Genomic DNA, 26,197 nt, shown 5'->3' on the forward strand with positions numbered 1-26,197 from the left:
CTGGCTGTACAAGATGAAATCTCATATTTCAATGTATAAGTAAAAGTGGCAAAGTTCAGCTGAAGCAGGGACAAATACGAAACAAATTTTGTGTGTGTTTGTAACTAGGGCACCAGAGCAATAGAGGAAGCCAAAATGAGCCGGAAAAGCAAGAGGAGTTTAAAGGAGAAATTTGCCTTGAAGAACAGCTTGGCTAAAGAAGCCCTCTCAGAATTCCTGGGAACTTTTACACTGATAGTAAGTGTCAGCTGCTTTCCTTTCTTCCTACTAATCTCATGTTGGACAGTGCTTGTAAAGGGACGTGTCTGCTTTTTCTTGTACTGTACCAGCAGCGTGGTTACTGCCTGACAAACATTGTACAGCCTTGAATGAATTGCTCCTGTTTCTGGTAAGTTTGTAATTCCTTTCTTCACCTGATGTAATTATTGCTGTTTATAAAAAACCAGATAGCTTTATGTATTACAAACATCTGATAAGCATTTGATTTCATGTAGGAGTAGAATTTCAGTGAACTACCACATTCTGAAAAATGCCAATATGCACAGTGAATGTTAATAACAATCTCGCTTTTGTTTTTTTAAAAGCTTAGCCGTTTATTCTGCTTTCACTTCTATGCACAACTTCCATTTGCTTTAACAAACATACTGCTTTGCACATTAAGAGAATTTTAGCCGAGTTATTTTCCTGTGCAATATAGAAATTTAGCTGTGTGATTTGTAGTGAATTTATTGGGAGTTGCACTGCCGAACCTTCAGAGATTGTTAAGTTAACTATTTTTTGTTTTGTTTTTAACTGTACTACACAAATTATGCAGTTCTCAGTCCTGTAGTACTGCTACAATTTAGGTAAACACCAAAGCTCCTCATTTTCAGACCCCCAGATTTGTTTTACTTAATTTCTTGCTCAATTTTTCTGCACATTTTGCACTGGGACGCAGAGCTCTGCCCTGTGATTAACCAGGGTAGAGAGCAGGCTCAGTACAGAGTTGGAAGTCAAGCAGCTACAGTGTTTATGCCAAACCTTCTTCCTCCTTTTATTCTGAACAAGTCTTGCTTATTGCTAAATATTTCATCATAGTGAAAGGACAGAAAAAAATAAGAAGTGGGCATAGTAGTGACATAGTATATTTTATAACTGTAACTATATTAGCTAGATTTCAAGTAAGTAATCTAAAAAATTCCAGTAGCTCATAAAATAACATGAAAATAATGGTCTTTACTACACTTCAGCCAACTGAAATGCACAGGCACTAAAGTAACATTATTCTCAAATTTAGTACCATCCATAAGACATTTTACAGTAAGGAGAACATTTAGAAGCAAGGAGCACAAAGCACTTTACAAACAGTAATGAATTAAGTGTCACAACACCCTGGTAAGAAGGGGAAATGTCATTATCTTCATTTTATATATTAGCAAACCTGATTACAGCAGACTGCACAGGAAGTCTGTGGCAAGACTCTGAATATAACCCAGATCACCTGACTTCCAGTACTCTGTCCTCGCCACAAGATCATCCTCATCTTTCCATTAATACAATTAAGCAAATGAAGGAAACGTATTAAAGTGCAGATTAGACCGCAAATGCTATTATTTAATGTCCTGCTACACAGGGCTAGAAGGAAATGCAAACCCAGAGCCCATTTTCTAGTATATTCACCATATGAATATAGTAGAAAATGAAGCTACAAAATAATTGTTGATAACCTGAGTTTCCCAATTCTATTTTACCCTTTCTAGTCTCAGCCTTGGTTTAAAGCAAAGAGCCTCCCGTGGATTAAACCACAGCTTTCTCAGTGCTTGGATACCTCGATTTATGTCAAGACCGCATAGCAGCAGTACAAAGCGTTTATTGTGAAGAAACTGACTTTTCTGCTGTTATTGATTGCTATTGCTTTTAGGCTAGGTCAGCTAGTAAGCAGTTTCTCTTTAAGAAGAGATAAATATTAAACCCTTCACTTAAATCTGAACTAATGAAAGGGACACCCCGGTAAGTCAGAGGGCAGAAATCCTTGAAAAACAGACACCATGCATGCAAAAGCGATAGCTTTCTTCTACCACCCTATTGCTGTGTCTTAATTCTACTACAAAGTAAAAATGAGATGAGAGTTCAGGGCCTACAGCACAGTTGATTCAGCTCTTTGCTGAAAGCCTTTTCATGTCCCTGTGATGGGTTTTACAGTCCGTGGGGAGCACCTGTGGCAAGGAGCAAGGCAGGGATGAACCTTTCTGTTACCCACAGGCTTCATCTGGAATTCAGTGCTACCTGACCCTTCCTAAATCTGCAGCCAACCTGGCACCTCTGGGTGTCAGCTGGGTGAAATTCTGTTACCCCCAAATTACCTATTTCTATTTTTTCTGGAGAACAACATCACAGACCACGTACTATTAAGAACTTGAACTACAATCTTTGGTAACTGTCAAGCTGTGCAGCACAATTTTCCAAACCAGAAAATATACAAACTGTAAGATTAATTTCAGGACATCTGGAAAGTGATCTAGGTCATTAGGCAACAGCCTGAGGATCAGAAGGGCTCCACCTACAATGTTGAACAGATTTGAGACAACAAACCTTGAGAAAGTCACTGAGTATACAGGATAACATCTCTTGGTCATCCCTACTTAATATGCTGTGGTTTGCCTCGCAGCACAGTCTCAGAGCACATAAACTGAATTCTTTTCAGATGAAACTAAAGTGGAGGTGAGCTCCAGAATCACAGCAAATGTGCTGACCATTAATGGATGCTCAGTCCAGCAGATCAGGAGGAGATACTCCTAAGTAATCCCTCCCAAGATGTCCGTAGTCAGGTTCTCTGAACCAGCTGCTTGCACTGCAGGACTCAATAATACAGACATAGTCTCTCTCTGCTGACACAGTTTGTATTTAATTTTCACTCTCAAGAGCATCTTACTAAACAGTTTCCCAGAAAGGAGCTGCGCAGGAGCCAGTATCTCCTAAGTCCAGAGCAGTGTACGCTTCCTTGCTGAAACAGAACACAGGCTTCCATTTAGCATCTAAAGACAGCTGGGTGGTAGAAATATTCCTATCCCAAAGCTCAGTCTCCAGGTGGAGGTGGGAGCCTCTTGCAAAACTCCCACTGAAGCAAATGTCTGTGTGTGCATAGAGGATGCAGTGCATGGAAGTGAATGGACCGCATGACACCACATGCTGCAAACAGTCCAACTCAAGAGAAGGAAAGCTAATTATCTTTTGCTCATTAAAATATTTTCATCTTGTTTTCATATTCTGAACACTTCATTATCTAAGTTATCACTCCTGCTTTGTTGAGGAGTTTAGTCTTGCTTGAAAAGTCTTTTAAATATTACACTCCGTGGATTTGCTGAGTCCAGGAGACGAAACTTTAAACAACATCTCTCTGTCTTCCTTTTTGTGGCCCTACAGTCCAATGCATGTTAATTACAATACTGTACAGTAATATATATCTCTTATTCCAAACATGCATTAGAATCCTCATTACATGATGTTATTACATGAAAGCAAATGCAGCTTTTGATCATTTACTCCTTCAATAAGTGTTTAGCATTTAATACAAAATTACTATTTCTTTGTACAGGATGAAACTGCTTACAATGAGTTTTGTTAAAGGTACAAAATTAAATAGCAGTAGCCTGTAACAGCTACCCTGTTTGCCATCAGCAATGAACTTCCCGGAGTACATAATCTTGTATAATTAGCTCTTAGTGAACTTATATTTGTTAAAGCTAGATAAAAAAGGTTATGAAAACATATTTATAATTGGTATTTTCCTATGCCACTCAGTAGCTTTTCAAATGTTCTATAATGCTATGAATACCATGGGCCTTAGCAATGTGTGCACTCTGAAAGGTAGCTCATATGTCACAAAGATCCATACATTAGGATCTCTAGCAGCAATACTATAGTACAGCCAATAAATAATAGAAGTCATTCATGAACCAAATGTCATGGAATTTAACCCTGCGCTTCCAGGCCAAAACCATTCTTTTTATGGGAATAAGATGCTTCTTTTCCCCATGATCATCGACTCAGAGTTCTGTTTCTGCAAATGCACCAGTTGCATACATTTTGACGGCACGACATTTTGCTAATGGTTCTGCTGAAGATGTGCAAACTCTTCCTCTTTCTTGCTGCTGTATTAAATCAGCATTGCAAACAGAGAAGTGAAAGTGGTAACCAAGACCCTTAGTTGTGCTGAGGTTAAGGAGGTGTTCCTGCACACTGCTATTATTTCTACAATTTTACTATTATCAAAATCAACATTTTTATTTTCATAGACAACATTCTTTAATTCTGCTGAATAGCTAGCAGCATGAAAGAACTGAAAGGAAGATTACCTAATTGTTCTCTTACCCTGAAATGTTTATCACAGCAAATAATTCTGAAAAGTCACAGGAAGGCTTTTGTTTTCAATACAAACAACTTTTCCAAGTATATGACATTTTAAACTTTCAGGTGACTCAGATGTTCTGTGTTGCATGAAAGTTTTAAGAGAGAATTATCTCCAGCTCTGCAACATCAGCCCCAACAGGTAACTCAGCTCTCATTGTTCAACCAAGAGGTTCCAGTAACTTGAACTTAATTTTCTAAGACCTTATTCTGCAGATGCATTTTTTCCAGAGAGTTTGCACCTACAGGACCAAAGTGTAGGCATTCTCCCTGAGCCTCACAGAAGACTTGCATCCTTCCAACACTCAACTGCAAGTGCAAAACTTGAATTTAACATTTTACAGACATGAATTTACAGACTGTCTTTTCAAAAGTTTTGGAAAAAAATAGGTCATAAAAGTAATAACTTTTTTAAACTGTCATAAACAGTTGGAGAACAGAATAAAATACAATAAATGCAGTTCACGCCATACAGGAGTTTATATCTTTGTGATCACAATACTTGAATAAACCATTCTGGCTAAAAGCAAATTCTAGTGAGCTCTCCAGTTTGTGGTCAGGTTTCAAGGCAAACCTGACTCAGTTCCTCTAACCTGTTCCTCAAAGGCTTCTTTACTATTAAGACATTCAGCTTCTTTCTCCTGAACAAAACCCAGCTTTAAATGCTCAGAACCTTGTGCCTTCAAGCATGAGGGCACAGCAAAGATCCAGCCACCTCTTTGCCCCTTTGCAAGAGGCCACGTTTCACTCCTGAAAGTTTGTATTTGAATATGAAATGTTTAATTTCCTTTTTCTCCTGAGTTTCTAAAACTGAGTAAGAGAATAAAAATAATCTTCGTTGAAGAAACTGACTCAAGCCAGTTGCCCTATATAATTCAGGAAAGAAAAACATTTTAGCATTTTTAGATGAAGAGTGCAATATTAATCATAATAAAATATGAGAGAATGCAGACCTTTGCATTCTCTCTAGGTGATTTCAAGCTTTTATTTGTCTCCTATTGCATGTGCAAAAGCAATAATAAAAATTTAAAAGCATCATTTTATATATTGCAGCATAGTCTGTCCCTCAATATTTTCACTGTATTTTTTCCCACAGAGCAATTTGAACCAGATCTTTATGTTTTAAAAGCTTTGTATAAACAATTCATCCAAAGCCTTATTAAATTTACATTCATGTCTCCAAGTAGTAATGCTTTCTGTCATTAAAAAAATGGTTTCAAAATGGCAATAATTTTAAGGCTTATGTCTATACTATTTAATTAGCTAAATGATAAGTTGTTTGTTTCAGGTTTTTTTTTAAACCCTTATTTTATTAGATAGCAAGTCTGCAAAAAATAAAGGGAAATCCATTTGAACTCAAGAGGATATTGTTTGTGTCCCAGGAGATCATCAGGAGAACGGATATAGCAATTTTTTATTACTCCAAGTTTGATTAAATCATAATGTAAAGAAATCTCCCGTGCCCCCACTGAAATATTTAATTAATGATATATTAAGAACTGTGTGTTTTTAAAGTATTTAAAAATTACTTGACTGGTAAGCTGTATTTTTATCTTCACCTTAAAAATTTTAAGTACTATCTGATTTAACAAAAGACAGCAAATATTAAACATAAAACTAGATGAAAATTGCTCTTTCCTGGAAGGAGTTTCCTGCAACTTCAGTTCTTTCAGAACTGATGCCCTGAGTTTTCTAGTGTGTCTCTGGTTTTGTTGCTGTTAACAATACCATTCCTACTGAAAGAATCCTTATGAACCCAGTCTGAATTAAGGCCCTACATAATACATGAACTAGCAAAAATAAGGTTTTGCCTGGAAAGAGTTTCTAATTCATTATAAACCAACTTATGAAATTTAACAGAGAAATTCTTAAGCAGACTTGCTTTGCAAATAAAGATATTGTAAATGAAATTAATTTCTAAAACATACTTTAAATTAAAGACCTTTAGAAGGACACCATCAATTTTGTAATCAGCCTCTTATCTGAGAAGTTTATTTACCACTTTTATAAGCAATACCCAAACTAACCATCTATGGAAATGTTAATGGGGGATAAGGAGAAGCTGACAAGACTACAGAAAATGACAACCAACCCTCTATGTTTTCATGGGTAATTTGGGTCAACGAGATCCCTACCTGCAGTGAAGAGCAAATACAACCACCTCTCCCAAATCCAAAGGACTCTCTGGCTCTTCCTGCCTGTATAATTGCTTTTAAGGACCTAAATACACAGTGCTAAGTCTGGCTGCTTGGAAAACTCACGGAGGTTTCCCTAAGAAGTGAAATACCAGGGCTTGCTCTCATGTCCTGGAGTGTCCCAGCAGTATCTCTCTGCCTCTGAGGTCTCGAACAGGCAACTTCAGGCTAGCAGGACACTCAGCACGAGCACACAGCCAGTGTCAAACACGCTGCCCTGCCCAAGCGCCTGTCCCTGCACAGCATCGCGTAGCAACGGCTGCACGGGCGGCAAAACCAGGAGCAGTGCTGCAGGTCCGTTCAGCCTGCAGACAGGGAGCAGCCGAGGCGCAGGCCAGCAGGAAATGCCTGTCTGGAGATGAGCAGGAGAACATGGGTGGGAGTGTGGCGGGGGAAAGGGGCAGGGTTGCTGCCTTCCCCGAGCAAAAGCATCCTCACAGAAAGTGCTGAATTGGTGGAGGCATCCTTAGCGATTCTTCATAATTAGCTGTGGTTGTTTAAGCATGGTTCTGTCCTGAAGACTGGCTAAAATACAAATTCTGAACTATTTTCCTAGCATTTCCTGATTGAAAGTGCCGCTGGCTCCATATTCCTTGTAGCGTGCTGAATTCTTGTAATCTTGTAGAGCACCACCAGTTGTGCAGCCATTGAAGCCAAACTCTGCCAGCAGGGACACCCATGGTACCCATTGCAGGCATGTAACTCACCCCAGCTTGGCAGCTGCCTATGTACAAACTGCAACAAAACACACACCAGTCTCTGTACTGCTAAAAAGCAGGAGACTTGGCTGCTTCTCTGATGTACAGTAAGAGTGCATGGCTACAGATGCACACTACCACTAGATGTGTTTGATAAGGGGCCTTTTTTATATCAGCATTCTGCTTTAAGATGTCTAAAGCTTTACAGACCATATAGAAAAACAGATTCCATAAAGTTCTGAATTCAGATCTTGCAAGAAATCTTATTTACACTGAAAAAATACTATTACAAGCACTTGCAAAAATCCTGAAAATAGCACAGAAGGAGGCAAAATTATCATCAGTCTCTGTGATAAGTGGGATAAAGATCTGCAAGCTTCCAGGGAGTAACAGCACATTATGCTCATTGGAGGCCGGTTGTTTTCCTTTCCTAATATTACCTTTGTTACTCAAGACAAAGAGAAGGATCCAATGTCTATGAAGCAAGTTTTTTGGCAAAGAATGTGTAGACAGTTATTCCACACCCAAATGTGTTACGACAGTAATGTAATTTGTGAACAAAAAGTCAGAACTCCAGTAAATTTAGGCAGATCAGACTATAGACAACTGCTAAGTTGAAAATCTGGTAACATAAGATAAAGATATCTGGCTATATTCTACTGTAAATTAAACCCCAACAACTCCATGTGCTTCTATCAATAAGTTTGTGTGGGTGCAGCTGATTGCTGAGCTTGGCTTGGAAACTCAGAATATTTAGTTACAACTTGACGATCTAGTTAGTCTTAACTCAGCCAACCAAAGATTCACAGGGTATTAAATTGCTGCTCATGTAATTACATGATTAGGTGATAGTTTCCAGTTATGTCAACCTAGCTACAGTACGTATGAGAATTTTTTTTTGCTCTCCTTAAAACAACAGCAGAAGGTGAAAATATTACCATAACATGGTTTGGATTTGCAAGCTCAGTTCCCAGTTTCCCCATCCCAGAATGGGCACACACTGGCTGTGCCTGCAGTAGTGTTCATTCACCGGACATGAGCAGACAGACATTTACCAGCATCCACCAAGCAAGACGCCAGTGCAGCTGTTTGAAGATGGCTTGTATGCCTTCTTGTTTGTAGAGTCAGTTTGCTGAGACTGGTTACACAAAAACTGAGTGTCTGGAGTTGCATATTTCCCTGTGATGTGCAGGGCAGAAGCTACTATGCCAGAGGACTACACAGCTGTTTCTGTACTGTTCTCCTCATCTCTGGCAATCAGTGATGGGAGGGCAGAGCCTTCCTCTCTTATTTCCTTCCCTTTCCTTGTGAATTTGTAGTTGATATACACAAACATGGTTGCTGTACCTTATCCTTTTCTATACCCATCTCCTCAACTCCTGTTCTCTTTTTTCATCATCCTTACAGAAAGTAATATTTTCAAAAGAATCGCCATTTCTTGCAATCTGCAAAGTTTTGTCTGTGCAGTTTCAGAACACAACTGCATATGTGTAGATCTAAGCGTCTGCCTGAATGCGAACTGCACCTCAGTGTACTCAGGGCCCCAGAGCAGCCACTGAACTCACTCCAGCTCTCAGCCATGTCTTTCACTAAATCTTGCTTGGTGCAATTTCTGGAATACTCCCTTTGAGAAATCTGGAAAATGAGGGCTAGGGCATGCCAATTCCACCTCCTCTAGCCTTGTGCCCTAATCTTGAACTTTATAAATTCCAGCACACCCATTCTTTCTGTATTAATTAAACATATAAAGAGATTATGCATAGAATTGTCTTAAATGAAGCTTTAAAAAGCCTTGTAATGTCAGCGATGAACAATTAAAATGTATATCTGTATGTACATCTGTGCTGACAACTTGAATTGCTAGGTACATGATACTAACAGCAAGGAGAGAATGCCCAATGTAAGCGTGTGTCATCCCTTGCACAGCAGTTGGCTGCAGCATGGAATATGTTTTGTAGCTCTCAATTATACAGTCCAACAAACCACTGCTGTCTACCACCACCCTACCCTTATGCAACCTTACAGCTGTAACTGGCACCAGACAGTTTTGTTTGCTTGCATGATTATAACCTCAAGGCAAGAACCGCACCTGGGTACATGACACAGTCTCAGGGCACTCAGAGACTCCGTCTGCATTGCAAAGCTGCTTAAGAGCGTAATTTTATTGAGAGATTTTCTGTCACCTTTTGGTATTAGTTAAAACCCTTGGGGAAATAATGAAAACAAAACTATGATTTCACTTGTTTAAATTGCATCAGTTTTAGTAAGACTTGCTTGTTAAACCTCAATCACCAAATTTTTTGGTATTTCTAAGAGAGGAGACATTTTCCCACTACTTTTGCAGTTTCTGAATGTAACTGAAAATAGGCATTTCTAAAAGAACTAAATTTTATGTATTCAAATACGCATAGTTAGGAAGAATATTTGCAATACAGTCATTGGTGACACACAGTAATGGCAGAACACTAAAATGAAGCAAGGAGATTAACCAAAGCAACTGCATTGGCTAAGCTGGAATGATTTTACAGGAAGAAAAAAAATCAGATTCTCATGTACTATCAAAGGAGGAATATATATATAAAAAGATATATCCAATTTAACATCAAAGTAATTAAGGTTGCTCAAGGTAAACCTAGTCACATCCCAGAAACTGTATTATTAAGATCACTTACAGTTGCAGAAAAGCAAAAGTTTTCAGAGTACAGATATTATTTGGGTCCTTATTCAGCAAAGCATTTTGGCATATATTGTAAAAGGAGATTTTCAAGGACACAAAGTGATTTCTGCCAGAAATGAATCAGCTAGCCTATCTTAAACTAAAGCCTTTTGTACCTTTGAAAAATCTTTCCTACAACTTTAATAGGACCTAAACATATGCTTGAAGCTAAACAGAAATTTTAGAGCTGAATAAACATGATCTTAAGCGTATATTTAAATGTGTTGCTGACCTTCATGCTGAGAGGAACCAACACAAATTGGAAGCTAGTTTAAATCCATCGAGAATACTCCAACGTGAACTATTCAGTTATCCCAACTTCAGTTAATTGTTCAAACTGCAGAGTCAGTGAAATATTTTGATAGAGCAATATATGACACCAAGGCAGTAAAATAGGAACACACACACACTTATCTCCAAAAAGTTGTCTTATTCCAGAGTTTCAGCATTGAACATTAAAAGCTTTTTGAAATATCTTTCCTGACATTTATATTATTCCTTTTGTTGCTTATAACAACAATCTTGAACTGCAAACTTACCACACAGAATTAATTCCCTCTTCATTTTCAGATGCAGAGCTTAGTTGCAGAGGCTGACAGATCTTGTTTAGACTCCAAGTTCTGACCTGTATGCCATTGCTGTACCTGAAAACGGTTTTCTGGGGAGGGAGAGGTCCTTATTAGCAGACATTATCCCCGGTCACGAAGGAGGGGACAATAAAGAGTGAATGTCCACTGCGAAGGCAACAATGACACACGTGCCACTAATTTCAAATTCTAGCATTGTTTCAATATTTAACAGCATTTTCAGCTATTCCTGGACAGCAGGAGGAGTTGCAAATTAACCAATAACATTTGACAGACACACTCTCAGTTTTACATTTCTCTTTTAAAATACAGGCACTTGGATGTGGGTGTGTGGGACAGGCTGTCCTTAGCCGAGGAGCCCATGGTGGGCCCATGACAGTATCGCTTGGATTTGCAATGGCGGTCACCATAGCAGTGTATGTGTCTGGAGGGGTTTCTGGTAAGTGACTCTTTTTTTCTTATATAGCATTTATTGCCATGGTTCTAAGGCTACCCTATTAAGTTACCTACATTTCATGGTATAAACAATTATGTATCTAGCAAAAGCAAACACAATTACAGCAGAATCTGCATCAAAGTTTCTCTAGTAAATCTTTTGTGTTCTTGTTTCCTTCTGTTCTTTGAATTTTACAAAATCTTCCACCAAATTCTGGTCTGAACTACAGTGTGCAAACCTTGGCAGACCTCTGGCCTTTATCAAAACTGGCCTGCGCAAACCAGAAGCTGCCTGGTCTTGTTCTGAAAGCTCTGTCAATAGACATGATCCCAGACAGCACAGGCACTGCATTTAAGGAAATAACCATGAAAAGCTTACAGAATCCTGATACTCCAGTTCTCGTAGAGGCAATTCTTACCCTTCATAAAGTACATAAAGTCAATCTGGACAGATATCTCTAGGTATAACTAGGGCATTATAAATAGTTGCTGTAGTGGAAACCACTGTGGCCATTTCTCTTCTCTTACAAATTCTTTTAGAGACACCATGCATGAGGAGGTTTCTAAGTTCCCATTAGAAAGCACTCAAGATACTAGCAAAACAGGCAGTCTTGTTCCTGCCATTGAAAGAGAGCAGAATGTTTCCTTAATACTACACAAAGTTAATTCATTCCTATTGTCTGAACAAGTTTAAAATACTGCTTTTGGTTTACATGCAGACAGGTAAACTCTTCTAATGCAGTATCATGAAAAAAAAAACCTGTAAAGACACTTATCTGTCCTACATTTGCATCTTTAAGGGACATTCATCTCATATAGAAGATTAGAGTTCAGTCCCAGCAGGGCAGAGGAGTTGCAGATGTTGCAGTATTGTGCTTCCTGTGGTTTTCCCATGACAAAGGATTCTGCATGCAGTGCATTTTCTCTGTGGAAGAATAGGAACAGATATTCCAACAGGATGTGACTGTCCAACATATGATTACTAATGGGCACTTTAGAACATCAGTTCCAATACAGAATTCATTAGCAAATTCTGTGGTTCTTTGGCCATGAAGTCTCCTGTCTAAGTCTGCACACTTGGTGAATTTGAGCTTTCATCTAGGAAAATTCCCTTTTTTGCCTTTCCTCAATGTCTAGATAATTTCCCACCATTTTTTCCAACTTAAGATTTCAAACAAACTCATGACTGTGATCACTGCAACTACAAAAGAATGGGGAACACACTGTCCAAAGTGTACTTCATTTTAACCAGGAAACTACCAGTGGCACAGGAACTTCCATATGTCAGCATGAGAGCTTTCAACTAGACTCCTCCTTTCCAGATTTAATGTTAATCAGACATCTCTAATATTATTTTGACTTTTCCTGGCTGTCATAATCACCTTCTATTGTATACAGGTGGGGAACAATATCAGGTGTTGAAAGAAAGGAAAATTATTCATTCCAGACAGAGTAAAGAACAAAAGACAAGACAAAAAATTATCAAAATCCATATGAAGGGCTGTTAAATAAGGTGCCATCCATCTGTTTGCTCTGTGCTGAAGAATTTGAAACACAGTGAGGAGTTCAAAATTAATTCAAGACCAGTGCTACTAGGTCAGAGTTTTGGAAATGACAGAAAGAAGGTTTTATCCAGCTTGTTATCTGTGTTTGTCAGTTCATTATATATCAAAGGTACCTGAACTTCATAAGATAATGACTCACTGACCTGAAGTGCAAGCAAACACAGAAACTGTACTTAGAGGCCCTTTCTCCATCACTAGCCTTGGACAGACAAAGGTCATGCTCTTTTAGTTATTTTATTAGAGACAAAGGCTATATTTTTCTGATAACCATACAGGCTGAAGTGAGACTTCACCTGGATGGTAAGCAATGGATCTGCTATGTCCTTGCAAAACTTGGGGCTTATTGTAGTTTTACTGTGGAGTATTGTTTAATTTGTTTATTTATTTAGCAATTTGCATTTCTTCAGTGTAAACTACACATTCGTAAGAAACAAAGTTTTCCAAAACCATTCAACATTTTTCCATGTTGATAAAAGATGTTGAGGGAAGTGACTGGCATGTGACATAATAATAAATACATTTTAGAAACGAAAATTGTCATGAAGAGTTCAAATGTTGCTGAAATCTTTTCCATGTGTGAATTTAGGTGTAGCTACTCCTAAATACAAAGGAAGGAAACTCCACAGGAAATAAAACTCTGTTTCAGCACAGCTAGTTTATCAGTCTCCTTATTGTGGACCCTTCAGGGGGGTGTAAAAGCTTGATGAAAATGTGTGATGATGAACTGTACGTTGCTGTCCCCAGATCCCATTCAGACATAGGTCACCTACAGTCAGCGTGAAGCTGAACAGCCCCATACATTACTTTATATTCATGAAAACTGAGTTCCTAAGTAACCCCAGGTTGAAGACAGGGACATAAACATGACTAAAATCCAGGGCAGTCCAGTTCTGCCTCCAAATATATAAGCAAGCCAGTAACAGTCCTTAATGTTAATACATGCTTGCTAAACTGAATGAATGTTCTGTTGCCCCCGGACTCCCTTGAAAATAAAGGCACAAGCCCTTGAAGAACGAGAATATGTGCAGAATGATGGACCTTCTCAACACAACCGATAGGGAAGATTTAGCCTTTTTCTAGAAAAGCTGTCTATAGATCTATAGTTTATATACTGCAGGACAGCAATCTGATAGGTAACATGGTCTGTGAACATGAAGCAGGAAGCTGGATCTTGGTGGACACTTGCTTTTCCCCTGCCCTCCCCTGCCCCGAACTTTGTCCGACTTGTTTCAGTTTAATTGCAGTCAGCATTTAATTGCAAAATAACAACTAGAAAAGCATGTACTAGACTTGTGCTCAAAAGTGCTCACACTTTTACTAACCCTTCACTTATTCTCATGTATCTGAGTCACCCATATGACTTATTTTGTGATCTGTTTTTCAGGTGGTCACATAAACCCAGCCGTTTCATTAGCCATGTGTGTGACTGGAAGATTAAAATGGACCAAATTACCAATTTACATATTAGCACAATTCCTGGGAGCATTTGTTGGAGCAGCGGCTGTCTTTGGGATTTATTACGGTGAGTACACCTTAGACACACCCAGAGGACAAACCAGAGGTCAGGCAGTCTCTGAAGCCCCAATTTTTCAATAAATGCCAAGCAGGCAGAGGACTGTTCATACAGGGCTAATGGCAGGACTGAAGCTAAAGCCATAAAGAAGAAAGGAAGAAGCATAAAGAGTCTGATGGAAAAAAAAAATGACTCAAACATTCCAGGTATCCTACAACTTTTCTGAAACACTAATATGCCAGGAAGTGTTCTGAAATTTAGAAAAATTATTAATGGGAAATCAGATACTCTGAGATCATGTATTTCTCAGTAAGGACTTTAAATTACTTAATAGCCAGGGTATAGGGCTATTCATCTTCCAAGCAAATTAGAAACATTAAAGACTTGATCTAAGTGCCTGTAGGCAAGTATCACCAACGTTGCTCACTGAGGTTACAGGATATGAGATCAAGTCCCTCCTGACTAAACTTCAGACCACCCTAAAGAGGTAGTTTTCCAAGGTAGAGTGATAAAGGAGTCACATATTAGAAGGGGAGGGGGGTGGGGTGGAATCTTGCCCCTATCCTTGAGGCAAGTTTCCTTTCCACAGTGTGCCATAAAAGGAAAAAACTTGGCTCCCTGAATTGATTAATCCACTGAGTTGGATCACTTGTTTATCAGTTGGATCACCTATTCCAAAACTCTGCTTCTACTGTCCCAGCTCATCCCCTCCAAAGCCTCTCTTTTATGGACATTATGTCTCCACACAGTGCTGGGTCTAGGTGCAACAGAGAAAAAAAGAAAATGGAAATGCCTATTGTAGACTAGTTAGGTGCTCAGTATCAGTAGTAATCACAGACAGAAAAATCTTTGGGAACGGTGGTAACTGTTTTGGTTTTGGTGGGGTTGGTTGGTTCGTGTCTGAGGAGGAGGTGTTTGTCAGTGTTAGAATTTGGAAACACTGGGATTCCTGAACAGAATTTCCATCTGAATGCATCCTCCTCTAGCCAAGACAGCCAGGACTGGGGCTGTGGCTGGGATGCAGCAGTACATCAACATGCACATGGGGTTAGGGGCGGGTTCACTGTGTCCTGCCACAGCAGATAGGGAGCCACCACAGGGGACCCAGGGCTGGGGTTTGGGTTACAGACTTCTTCCTGTTATTCAAGAGTGCAGGATATTCTTATATCCCTATCCCTGCTCAAGTACTTTGCCCTCTTCTTGTTCTTATTAATTCCCAAACCTCTTCTGTGCTTTTTCCTTCCTGCAACTTGCTGGAGAGTTCTGTACTCATTGAGGTCCACTGAAAACTTGCTGGTAGAAAAACAGACATAGGAGCTCAATACCTCCACCTTCCCCATGCACATGTGCCTGAGCTACATGCTTTCCTTTTCAGCCATACCCCTGAAAGAGTGAGGGCATGTACATGCTAGGCTGCTGAACAGAAGGCCGTTGTAAAGGTGCACAAATTAATTCACAGCTGAGAAATTATCTTTTCCTTATCTTTTTCTTTTTTTTTTTTCCCCTCTAATAGTTAAATGCATCAAAATAATCTGATACTGCAACAGAGGAAACCTGACCAAAGTAAACAACTAAATATTCTCTGCAGCCATGCTGTAGCCTTGAGCAAACCTAGAAAATACAGGGACAAGGTGTAATGGATTTGTCTGCTAGCTTCAGAGTAAGCTAACCCTCCTCAGCATGACTTCCACGGGAGACGGGGAGCTTCTTTCTTTACTCACAAGTATCACCTCATCACTGAATCCATTAATGAAATAAGTGCACACTGTTTGTTATTCAGGTCTGTTTATGTAGATTTTTGAGTGCTTCATCTTAGTGTCTAACATTTCAAGGCTTGTCAAGGCAGCAAATTATTCTGACATGGAAGTCATATTATACTACTTAAAATAGCATAACTATGCATATATTTATAATATACAGAAACCTCTACTATATATATAAAAATACACTAACTTAGATATACTAAGAACTAGCCTCTCCCCTCAGATGACTAGTATTGCAGTTGGGTGTAAAGCCCAAGCAGAGTGACAAATTCAAACTCCTTTAGAAGAGGAGGTCTCTGAGGAGAGTTCATTCCCAGAAGCCATTGCACAACTGTCAAATGGAACAGCACTAAGTCCCGGTGCTGGTTATACACAACAGTACAAGCAGGATGCTCTGCATTTTTCAGGGCATCGTGCCAAATATAGCACCTCTAACAGAATAATGCAACTGGGTTCAGAATCAGAAAATGCTCCCTGGCATTGAGCGTGCAGGAATGAGCAGGGGATAAAACAGCCCAATTTGAAAGCTGTGATACATTAAACAAGGTATAGGAGGAGAGATAAGACACGAGAGTATAATTAGTATATCACCTCAAATCCATTAACTAAGCTCCCAGATAAAATGGTCAGCTTCAGCTGAGAACGTGAAGTGCACAGGCCTATCACATACATTCTCGTCCTAGAAAACCTAGTGTTTATGCAGAAGTACAACCAGGTAATGGCTGTTTTCTATAGATGCCTTTATGGAGTACAGCAATGGAAAACTCGAAGTCACAGGACCTAACGCAACAGCACATATCTTCGCAACATACCCAGCTCCGTATCTGTCCCTCATTAATGGATTTGCAGATCAGGTAAGGGCACTTGCTGTCTTGAGTATACAAACTAAACACACTGAAACCTGTAAAACCATGTAGTAAAAAAAAAAACTAGATCTCTAATGGGTATGACAAATCTCACCATTTTGGTCATTCATCACTGTGTACAATAGCAATGAGAATGCAATGCTGTTTGTGGGGGGTTACACTTTAGTCATATCTTACAATCAAGGTAATTTCAAGTAGTTCTTTCCACATACATCATATTAATTGTTGCACTCTACTCTTCTTTACTGCAATATATATAAGAGATTTTCCTCAGCATAAACCAGCATAAATCCTCCATAAACTTCAGCAGAGCTATGTCCACTTACATCAAAGTCCAGCCCATTTTGTAGACCTATTATTCCTTAAGCAATATGTAACAGCCAGATTAACACACCTTGAACAACTGAGTTTTCTGCTACTATAAGCCTCCTCTCTAACCAACTATTTGCAAATAGATTTGTAATATATTATTTTTTACATAACTGAGTCTGAAAAAAAATCTTCATTTCTAATCTGTATCCTCTAATCCCACTTATCCAACTGTGAAAAATGAAGTTTCATATGTTCTATCTACTTCTAACCAATTTACCTGTCTTTTTCAGGCATACATAAAACAAATATACTGCATAAGTAAACTATGAAAAACTAGAGATTGCTGGAGCACAGGTCTTAAAGATTGTGAAATTTGGCTTCAAAAAAATTGAAACATTGTTTTGAACTTTTGTAAGAAAGACGAATCTGATTTCTGCTTTGCATCAGTCAGACTTTTCCATAAGATCTTTTTGCCCATGGATATTTTAAAATTAAACCCAGATGAAATAAAAATAATTTCTAAAACACCCAGACATCAAGTCAGTATAGAAGTTGAATATTTTGACATTGCTGAAACTTTTGTCTGTTTTCCCCCAAGTTAATTATTAGCAAAACTGATATTTACAAAGCACTAGATTTAAGCAGAGCAGCATTTCCATCAAAGTAATTCCAAGAAAATTTCCTTCATCAGCTCTATTAGCTTATGCAATACAAAGTTCACATTACAGTTACACATGCAACCCTAATTTAGGTAATTCCTAATTTTTAGCTGTTCAGTTTTGACTGTGTAGACTTCATTTTTTTTTTCCTTACATTATGCAATGCCTGGATAAAGAAGTGCATATTTAGTCTAATTTATCGGTGTAAGCTACATTCGCATAAAACACTTTCATACCAATGTAACTGGTTGTTTGGTGTAGCAGAACTACCAAAACTCAAGTAAATTGAACTATTAAATTGATAGGAACAAATGTGGAAACAAAGCATTAGACCTCACACAGGAGATGCCTTTTAAATCCTCTATTCTTTCCACAACAGGCTGCTGCAGATTTTTTTTTCCAAGTGTCCTCAGCACATTGCTTGCCATGTTCTTTCAGCATAGGTATCAAAACTTCTCATTACTGTGAAGAAGAGAGGCACTAGGTTCCAAATTTTGCTATTCTGTATAGTGGGATAAATCTAAATACCAGCCCTAAGCCACCACAATCCACAGAGCTGCCATGCCCCCTCTTTTCATTATTGGAAGGAATCTACACATAATAATTCAATATTCTTTTCTGTCTATTGGCCAGGTGATGTCAACTGCTGTTCTTCTTCTGGCTATATTTGCTATCTTTGACACCAGAAATAACAGTGTACCAAAGGGCCTGGAGCCAATTGTAGTAGGACTTCTTATAATTGTTCTTACTTGCTCCTTGGGAATGAACAGTGGCTGTGCCATGAACCCGGCCAGGGATTTGGGCCCAAGGCTCTTCACAGCCATCGCAGGATGGGGGATGGAAGTATTCACGTAAGTATCCCTGGATATGAAGTAAAACGCTCTTGGCTAAAATTGCTTCCTAGGAAAGCAAGATCCTGATTCAACATGGTACCAAGTCATACTTTATATACATATAGGTAATTCTTTGCATACCACAAGCAGCTATTCATGCACTTTAAGCCAGACATCCTCTAGGAACTGGGCTTTAAAAGGATTTCCTGCTCCTAGGGCAAATCACATGAGCATTATCTCTAAAATCAATCATCGTTTCAAGCAGAACCTTCCCAAAATATTAGGGATTCTTAGAGGTCACTGAAAATATAAGAGTGCTTTCCTCTCTTGTCCTGCAACCTTCAGGAAAAAAATGAAATCGTGAGAGAGTTAGGTGGGAATATTTATTGGGTGCTGTAAAAACACAGACATATCAGATTGATTTAGCCTATTATTACTACTGAGTTATTGCAGAAATATACAACAATCTGAAAGCCTGACTTCCTGCCTGGGAGCAAAGGAGCGAATACAGGAACGCTCCCTGCGTTTTCCCACACTTGAGAGCATACTCTCCAGTCCCTGTGCATGTGTGTGCGCACGCACACACACTCTTGGCTGGCCAAATGCACAGCTAATTAGTTGCACATCAAATCCACAGCTTACACCCATGCAGTGTAAGAGGCACTCTGGGACTTCTAAGTAAGAGTAATCTGTCATCAGGAGGTAGATATTTTGGCTTATTTTTGTGTAGTTTGTTTTTCCAGTTATTTATAAGTAGGAATCCCCAGAAGTACTGTAGACCACCAGAGAGTTCTAGTTAATAGATTTCATTTTAGCTACTTCACAAAGTACAAATAATCTGTAGTTATTTACTATGACTTCCATCTACACAAATCATGTGTCTCAGTAGAGGAGAGCAGTAGCAAGGCTCTTCTCGTACAAAAAAGCTAGGCAGGGCATAGAAAGAACAGGCACACAGTCACGCCACACGCCAGGTTCAAAGCTCGGCTGTAACTCAGCTCTGTTTGGCCACTGGTGGGAGCTCAGGTCTCTAGCCCTGTTACCTCCAAAATCTTCTTCCCCAGCAGCTATTATCACTGTAAGATTAGACTGTAATTTTTAAAAAAACAGCAGCCCACAGAATTACATCTCACCTAGGACTCTCCTCTCACATGCCTATTTAATTATAAGTAGTCATTGACTGCAATGTTGATTATAATGTCACGTGCTATAATATGCAATATATTATGAAGTTGGCTATTACATTGCTGAAAAAGTTTGGAATCCTGATTGTACTGTCATCTATTCACAGAATACCTGTAAACTCCCGTTCTCTCCACAAGTAAGGTCTTACTCATTTACATTTAAGATATTACAAGAAAACTCTACATCTGTACCAATATGGGTTCTTCCCTGATTTAGTTTTAGGATTTGTATGCAGAGAGGAAATGCATTGCCACAGTAAAGACTGTAATAAGAAATTTTAAAATGGGAACATAAGAAAATGAGATAAGAGATCTCTGGCCATTGCCAGAATAAACTTATAGCAGTCTCAGGGATGTATAAACTGAGGAAGAAGCCTTCTTCCCTGCCTTCAGTTCTAAGGTTACAGCTATATCAAGTTCAAGGGAATGATACAAGAGGAGTATGTTCTTATCTATTTACAGCACAGATCCAGGTGGGACTTAGGAAGAACTTTTTTGTTAGGTAGCTGGAAGCTTTGGATCAGTTACAGGTCATGGGAGGAGTCTGAATGATTGTGACTGGGATCCCAAATGCTCTGCTGGCATTACATGTGCACGAGAGACTTGAGTGAGGCAGCAACAGCTGACAGCTAAACCTTGGATGTCTCAGCCTAACTGGAATTTGCAACCTGAGGCAGGTGGTTAAGCCCTGTACTGAAAGGTATGTCCAGGAACTGGGACCTAAGCATGAAACATCCTCAGTGACGTGGAGTGCTGCACAAACCCAGCAATAGGAAATACTGAAAAGACAAGGAACATTCATTGAGGTGAGGATGGAAGCATCTCACAAGGTGACTGAGTCATACTCCATCTGGGTCAGAAGGTGTTTGAGTGCTGCCTACAAATCAACCAGGGATCATCAGGAAGCCTCACTTTAGAATATATCAGATACAGAAGGATGAGACACTACATCCTGATCCCAAGCAAATGCTCTAAACATCGAGATAAGCAGTTCACAGTGGGAAAATCTCCTCTACCCTTCTCTGTGCTTGCAGGTCCAGTAAGTTCCGGTTTTATCACATTCTCAGCGTGGTGTGGTTTCCCTAGTCAGTGCAATGGGATTTGTTTTGGTTAGAGGCTCCCATTAGAAGCTGTTCTGACTCACTGCAGCTGGAAAGATGTCTGTCCAGTACCCTATGGAGAGCACCATTGTGCAGACAACAGATGCAGTCAGCACCGCAGCCTGCTCCTGCCAACTGCTCCTCAGCCTCCTGGGAGTAGGTGCCACATATCGCAATTGCCCTCATCATTAGAGAGCAACTGGTGTTGCTCTCTAGTTGCTAGGTGTTTCTAATGATTTGTCCTAAAACCACAGAGGTAACCAGCACTCTTTCTTAAGCACATGCTTAATATGCTAATAAGCTTAAGAAAAGTTTTGGGTAGTAAAGTTTTGTCTGTAGTGAGAAAACAACCAGAGCTTTGCATACAACCAACTCTGGATTTTGACAAGTGTAGCAGAGCATGAGATGGCAGTGAGAGAGAGAACCAACTCTACAAAACCGTATTCCGCAGCAGCCTGAGAAGCCAGCCGTAGGATCTTTCCCCGCGGTTGACGCGCAGCTGCCGGCTCTGCCTGCCCAGGGCAGCCCGGGGACGCGACGTTGGCCGCCTCGGGGCCGCGCTCCGGCCGCTGCCAGCGCGGTAACGCTGACACCTCGTGGCCGCCGGCCCCGCCGGGGACATGTCGCCCGAACTCAGCCGAACTGCATTTTGGAAAGGCTCGGGAGATGCACCTCTTGTCTGCACAGGGATTTGGATGGCAAAGTGGCCTCTGAAATATTTTGCGTGCTTCCCGGAGCACAGGACAGGAGCCAGACACCTTCCACTCTGCTGAATGCCTGAACTACCCTGGCATTGCTGCCAGCAAACAGTGTTATCTCACTGTCCTGCAGCAGCTGGGTAGGTGAGAAGTGTATTTGCAAGTCTAAAATGGGCCAAAGTTCCCAGTCCATGTAGCTTATACACTGTAGTTTCCCAGGAGTTTTTGCCGTTGACTGAAGTGCCACTTACCAGGTCTGTGCCCGTGCCTCCTCCCCTCCACAGCCAGCTCTGTCCTGCTCTGCCAACTGCAAAACCACCTGACGATGACAAAGGCATAGCTGGATGTCTTTCTGCTAACTTGGCAGCACAGCTGTAAGCTAGGGCATAAGGGAATGAAGGTGACTTCAGTGAAGCTATCTCTGTTTGTCACAAAGAGTTCTTGCTCCTGTGTTGATGAAAGAGGATCAAGTGTCATGGAAACACATAACTCAGCTGTGTCCTGATCTCATTTCAGCTTTGGCATTGCCCTCTGGAAAGACTTGACACCCATCATCTTAGCAGAAGGTGTCCAAAGCACAGCTGACAGCAGCTGCTGCAAATCCAGGCCATGATTTGGAGGAGGTCACGCCAGAGCCAACGAGGCACATGTCAGTTCACAGAACAGGACAAGAGAAACCTGCCAAGAAACACCTTTGTTATCTGCCCACATACCTGCAGAGACATACACAGAGAAATACATACAAGTATTAGATACAGATTTTGTTGTGCTGATTAATTCAATAAAACCTTAGGTCCATGCTTGTTCCAGAAATTCAGGGGCTCAACAGACATTCATGACTAAACAATAAACAGATCTATAAAAATCAGTAGAACAATATTGGGAGTTACATTTTATCCTAGGGGCAAAATCTAAATAATTCCAAAGGCAAAACATACACAACCAAAGCATTTCTGAAGGAGGAATAACATTATCATCAATAGAGCACTGTGAGATAGCCCTTGTTCTATTCTTGTGTTGTGACTTAACCCCAAGTTCACTTCTGCATAAATTTATACAACTGAGTGCTGAATAATTATCCTTGGAGTTTAAAAATTCTTCTGGAAGCTTCCTGTAAAGTTCTTCTCACGGTGAATTTGTCCCTTTTTATTTCTGAGAGAAAAAAATATTACCTCTCTGTCATCAAAACATACGGAAATTGAGGTGGCTGGGTTTTCAGTGCAGACTCACATATTCAATTAATACTGCATGTTATCAAATCAAAACATCTTCGTGCACCAGTGCTGTTAAGAAAGCCTCTGCTCTGAAACCAGTGCTTAGTAATTCACCGGGAATATGGACCTGCAGGACAGGGAGGGCATTTCTACAAGCCCAGGTCTCTTGAACAAAGAGTTTGCTATTTATTGTTTTATATTTTTAGTAGTGACTTGTTTCTTTAAAAATGTTCAGAAACTTACACATTTAAAATTAAATCCTAGTAATTATGCAAAGTGAATGTAAACATTTCAGTGGAGCCAATATGCCAGACTTATTGAACACAGCAATTCTAAGAAAGATGAAGTTTTAGGTGTATAAAACTTCTAAACACTTATTTACCTCTTACTGAAAGACCCCGTATTTTAAACACAAAGGCACTATATAATGAAATTTAAATCTTGACCGCTCTCGTCAAGTACAATCCACTTTACAGTCACCGTGTTTTATTACATTCCTTAAGGCAAACATGCTCAAAATTGAGTATAATCTATTTTACTTGTCAAGAGGAACACTGTTTATACTATTGCAGGCCCGAACTTGCAAGTCTCCATCAGATGAGATAACCCATTTTTGCAACATACATTTGCATTAATCACTTCCAAAAACCTATTCATGAGTGTCTGGCAACAGTATCAGTCAAGATTGCTGTGCAGTAAATATGTCCCAGTTCCTTTCATTGTGAGTCAATGAATCCCATTTTCCACGAGGGAGACATTATCCCCTGCCCCCAACCAGACATGCAGTAAAGAGGCCTTATTTTCTAAGGTGTGAGTACAGCACACAGACCAACATGTCTGGAGGTTGTTACTTGACATGTACAGAACAGACAGGGGTGTCATCCATGTACAGAAATGTGAGACAAAATAGCAAGGTCTGCAGTACAGCAAGTGTCACATCACCGTATTCATTCGGTGCCAAATATAAGGTAGGGCGTTCACTAGAAAAACAAATAACTTTTTCTTCTTTTTTTTTTTTTTTTTTTTTGGTGTTTTACAGAGCTGGAAATCATTGGTGGTGGGTCCCTGTAGTTGCACCTATGCTGGGAGGTGTACTTGGAGCAATGATCTATATTGTTCTAATTGAAATTCATCACTCAGATACACAGCCGGTAGAAGAAAATGATGTGCGTGGTAAATATGAACTGACCAATATGGAGTAAGAAGAAATTTTCTCTCTCATTTTGTTGCACTTTTTACACAAATGATTTGTTTGGACCATTTTATAAAGCCCGTATGCCTCAAGTAGAAATTTATATTTCAATGCAGAAAAACTTCTGTAGATTACAAGCTCAAAGGTAACCTCTTTCCATGAAACATGGGGCTGATCACATTCAAAACGGGGAATCTGGGGCAGGAAGGGTAAGTTCTTATTTTCATATGGCTTTCAAATCAAGTTATCTCCTATATTAAATTGTAGTGAGATGATGCACTGACCTCTTAATTTAACAAATTATCTTACTCATGCTGCCTAAGTAAATGAAAATAGATGAGATGTTGTTACAAAATGGCGTGCATAGGTAGTTAATTGGTTTGTGCTAAATTCACGTGTGCACCGCTCGCTTCTTACAGCCACTATTTTAGAACGGCTCATCTGAAAATTAAATACCCCAATTGCCTAAATGTCAATTGAAATAGGTTTAAATAACCTACTGAATTTTTATGGAGCCACTAATTGAACAGCAAGGAATCAACTCATCAGTGATGAGTTTTAGTAACTAAGAATATGATTGCAACAGGTAAAAACTCTGTGTTATGAGATCAACACCAAAAAGACAAAGCTGTATTTCTGCACAGGTTATTCACAGCAGTAATGTTCTGTTAATTTTAAACTATTTACTTGATTTTTATGCTACCAAAATTAAAATCCTAACCTAGAATATTAATCTGAACCTCTTCTGCCGTGCTTTCTGGAGAAAATTAATTCCTCTGGAGATGGGCCACCAACATAGGCTTATGCTGTGCAGAGGTCAGCACAAGGCCTACGTCTCTATAAGCTTTGATGAGGTCTTTTGTTGCTCATCTATATGGAGGGATTTCATGTGCATGGTGGGAGTGATTTTCATTTTGGTAGGAGTAATTAAAATTAGTAACCGTTTTTGTCCGAAATAACAGGGGCAGGTTATCACTTATGGTGCTAGAATTTTGCATACTCTGTAGGCTTCATATGCCTCACAGGACTGCTTCCTTTAATACACCATGGAAAACATTGGGAAAAACAGAATACAGGTCAAGAATGAGAAAGGGACAGTTTATTTATACAACCTACGGAGTGAGCAGCCCTCACTTGCTGTGCATCTGTGCATTGGCCAAGGTACATATAGTTGTAAGTTTCCTCAAAATCCTTCTGATCACAACAGGTTCAGCCTGTAAATCAACAGGAAATCTTGTTTCTCCTGCATATGCCATCCCTCTGACTTTCTGTATAGGTGATATTTACTTGTCTGAAGTTATCAACATGCAAATCCTAAGCAGTGACACATTAGCATGAGCATAGCAATATCTAAATTGTGCTCTCAACAAGTTGTTGTCAATTCTGTGTTCAAAGAACTGTTTTTTAAACTTTGTAAATTCTTTGAAGACACATAGTACTAATATCACAATTTGTACTGACTTCACAAACACCAGAATTTCATTCAGGAACAAGGTGTTATAGCCCTGTCTCAGATTTGACATAATTTTCATTTATAAGAATGAATTTCTGCTTTAGGGACAAAACTTAGTTGAGTCTTAACTACAGAGCCATGACCAATATTTATGGGAACAATAATAATAATTTCATGCCATAAGCTTCCACAGACATCATGATCTGTTTTGTGCAAAACAAAGAAGTATTTTTACTTTGCATAAACTATGCAATTTTCTAATATCAACTGATATCCAGTGGTCACACATGTTGAATTACTATAATATAGTTGGCAACATGAAACAGTTTTTCCAGCTGTAAAATGTTCTGGTTAATGAACTAACATTAATTAGACTTAATCTTTTTAATGTTGGAAAAAAATTCATTTTCAGACCATCGCTCAACTTTCAGTCTGGATTTGTTATTTTTCTTTTTTTGAGGCAATGTGTTTGTTCTTTAGAGCTAAACTTAGTACTAGAGTAATTCAGAGAGTGATCATGTAAGTAGTACTGGGTTAAAGGTTGGCAACTGCATGTTGTTTCATAGAAGCCAGTGGAATTGTTCACAACGGGAGGCAACATAGGCAAGGATAAGTGCTCAGAGAATCGAGCTCAGAGTTTAGGGGATATTGTACTTTCTTATAGTTCTGACCATGGATCTCAATGGATGTGTTGTGGTTCAAAATAAATACAAGTCAAACCCTAATAAATGCATTCCAGTACTATTTTTATTTAAAAAAAAAAAATCTCCCCTCTGGCACCTAACTAAGGACATATTAAGAAATAAATAGCTGCCTATTATAACCTAC

The 26,197-nt window shown here is 39.4% G+C and overlaps 1 protein-coding gene across 2 annotated transcripts; it reads left to right on the forward strand.

Annotated features, from left to right (window-relative positions):
* The first annotated feature begins 29 nt into the window (after positions 1-29).
* AQP9 (aquaporin 9) lies at positions 30-26,092 on the forward strand. 2 transcript variants are annotated; one of them, XM_082061468.1, is made up of 6 exons: positions 30-237; positions 10,895-11,021; positions 13,967-14,104; positions 16,594-16,712; positions 18,329-18,546; positions 23,764-26,092. In XM_082061468.1, exons 1-6 carry the CDS (start codon positions 136-138, stop codon positions 23,924-23,926), a joined length of 867 nt encoding a protein of 288 aa, XP_081917594.1. In that variant the 5' UTR covers positions 30-135; the 3' UTR covers positions 23,927-26,092. The 2 variants fall into 2 exon arrangements, with proteins under 2 accessions (XP_081917594.1, XP_081917595.1); XM_082061469.1 differs by lacking the exon at positions 30-237 and adding an exon at positions 248-388.
* Positions 26,093-26,197: the final 105 nt, after the last annotated feature.

This window comes from Streptopelia decaocto (assembly GCF_964273445.1).
Source record: "Streptopelia decaocto genome assembly, chromosome: 9".
Taxonomy (NCBI): domain Eukaryota; kingdom Metazoa; phylum Chordata; class Aves; order Columbiformes; family Columbidae; genus Streptopelia; species Streptopelia decaocto.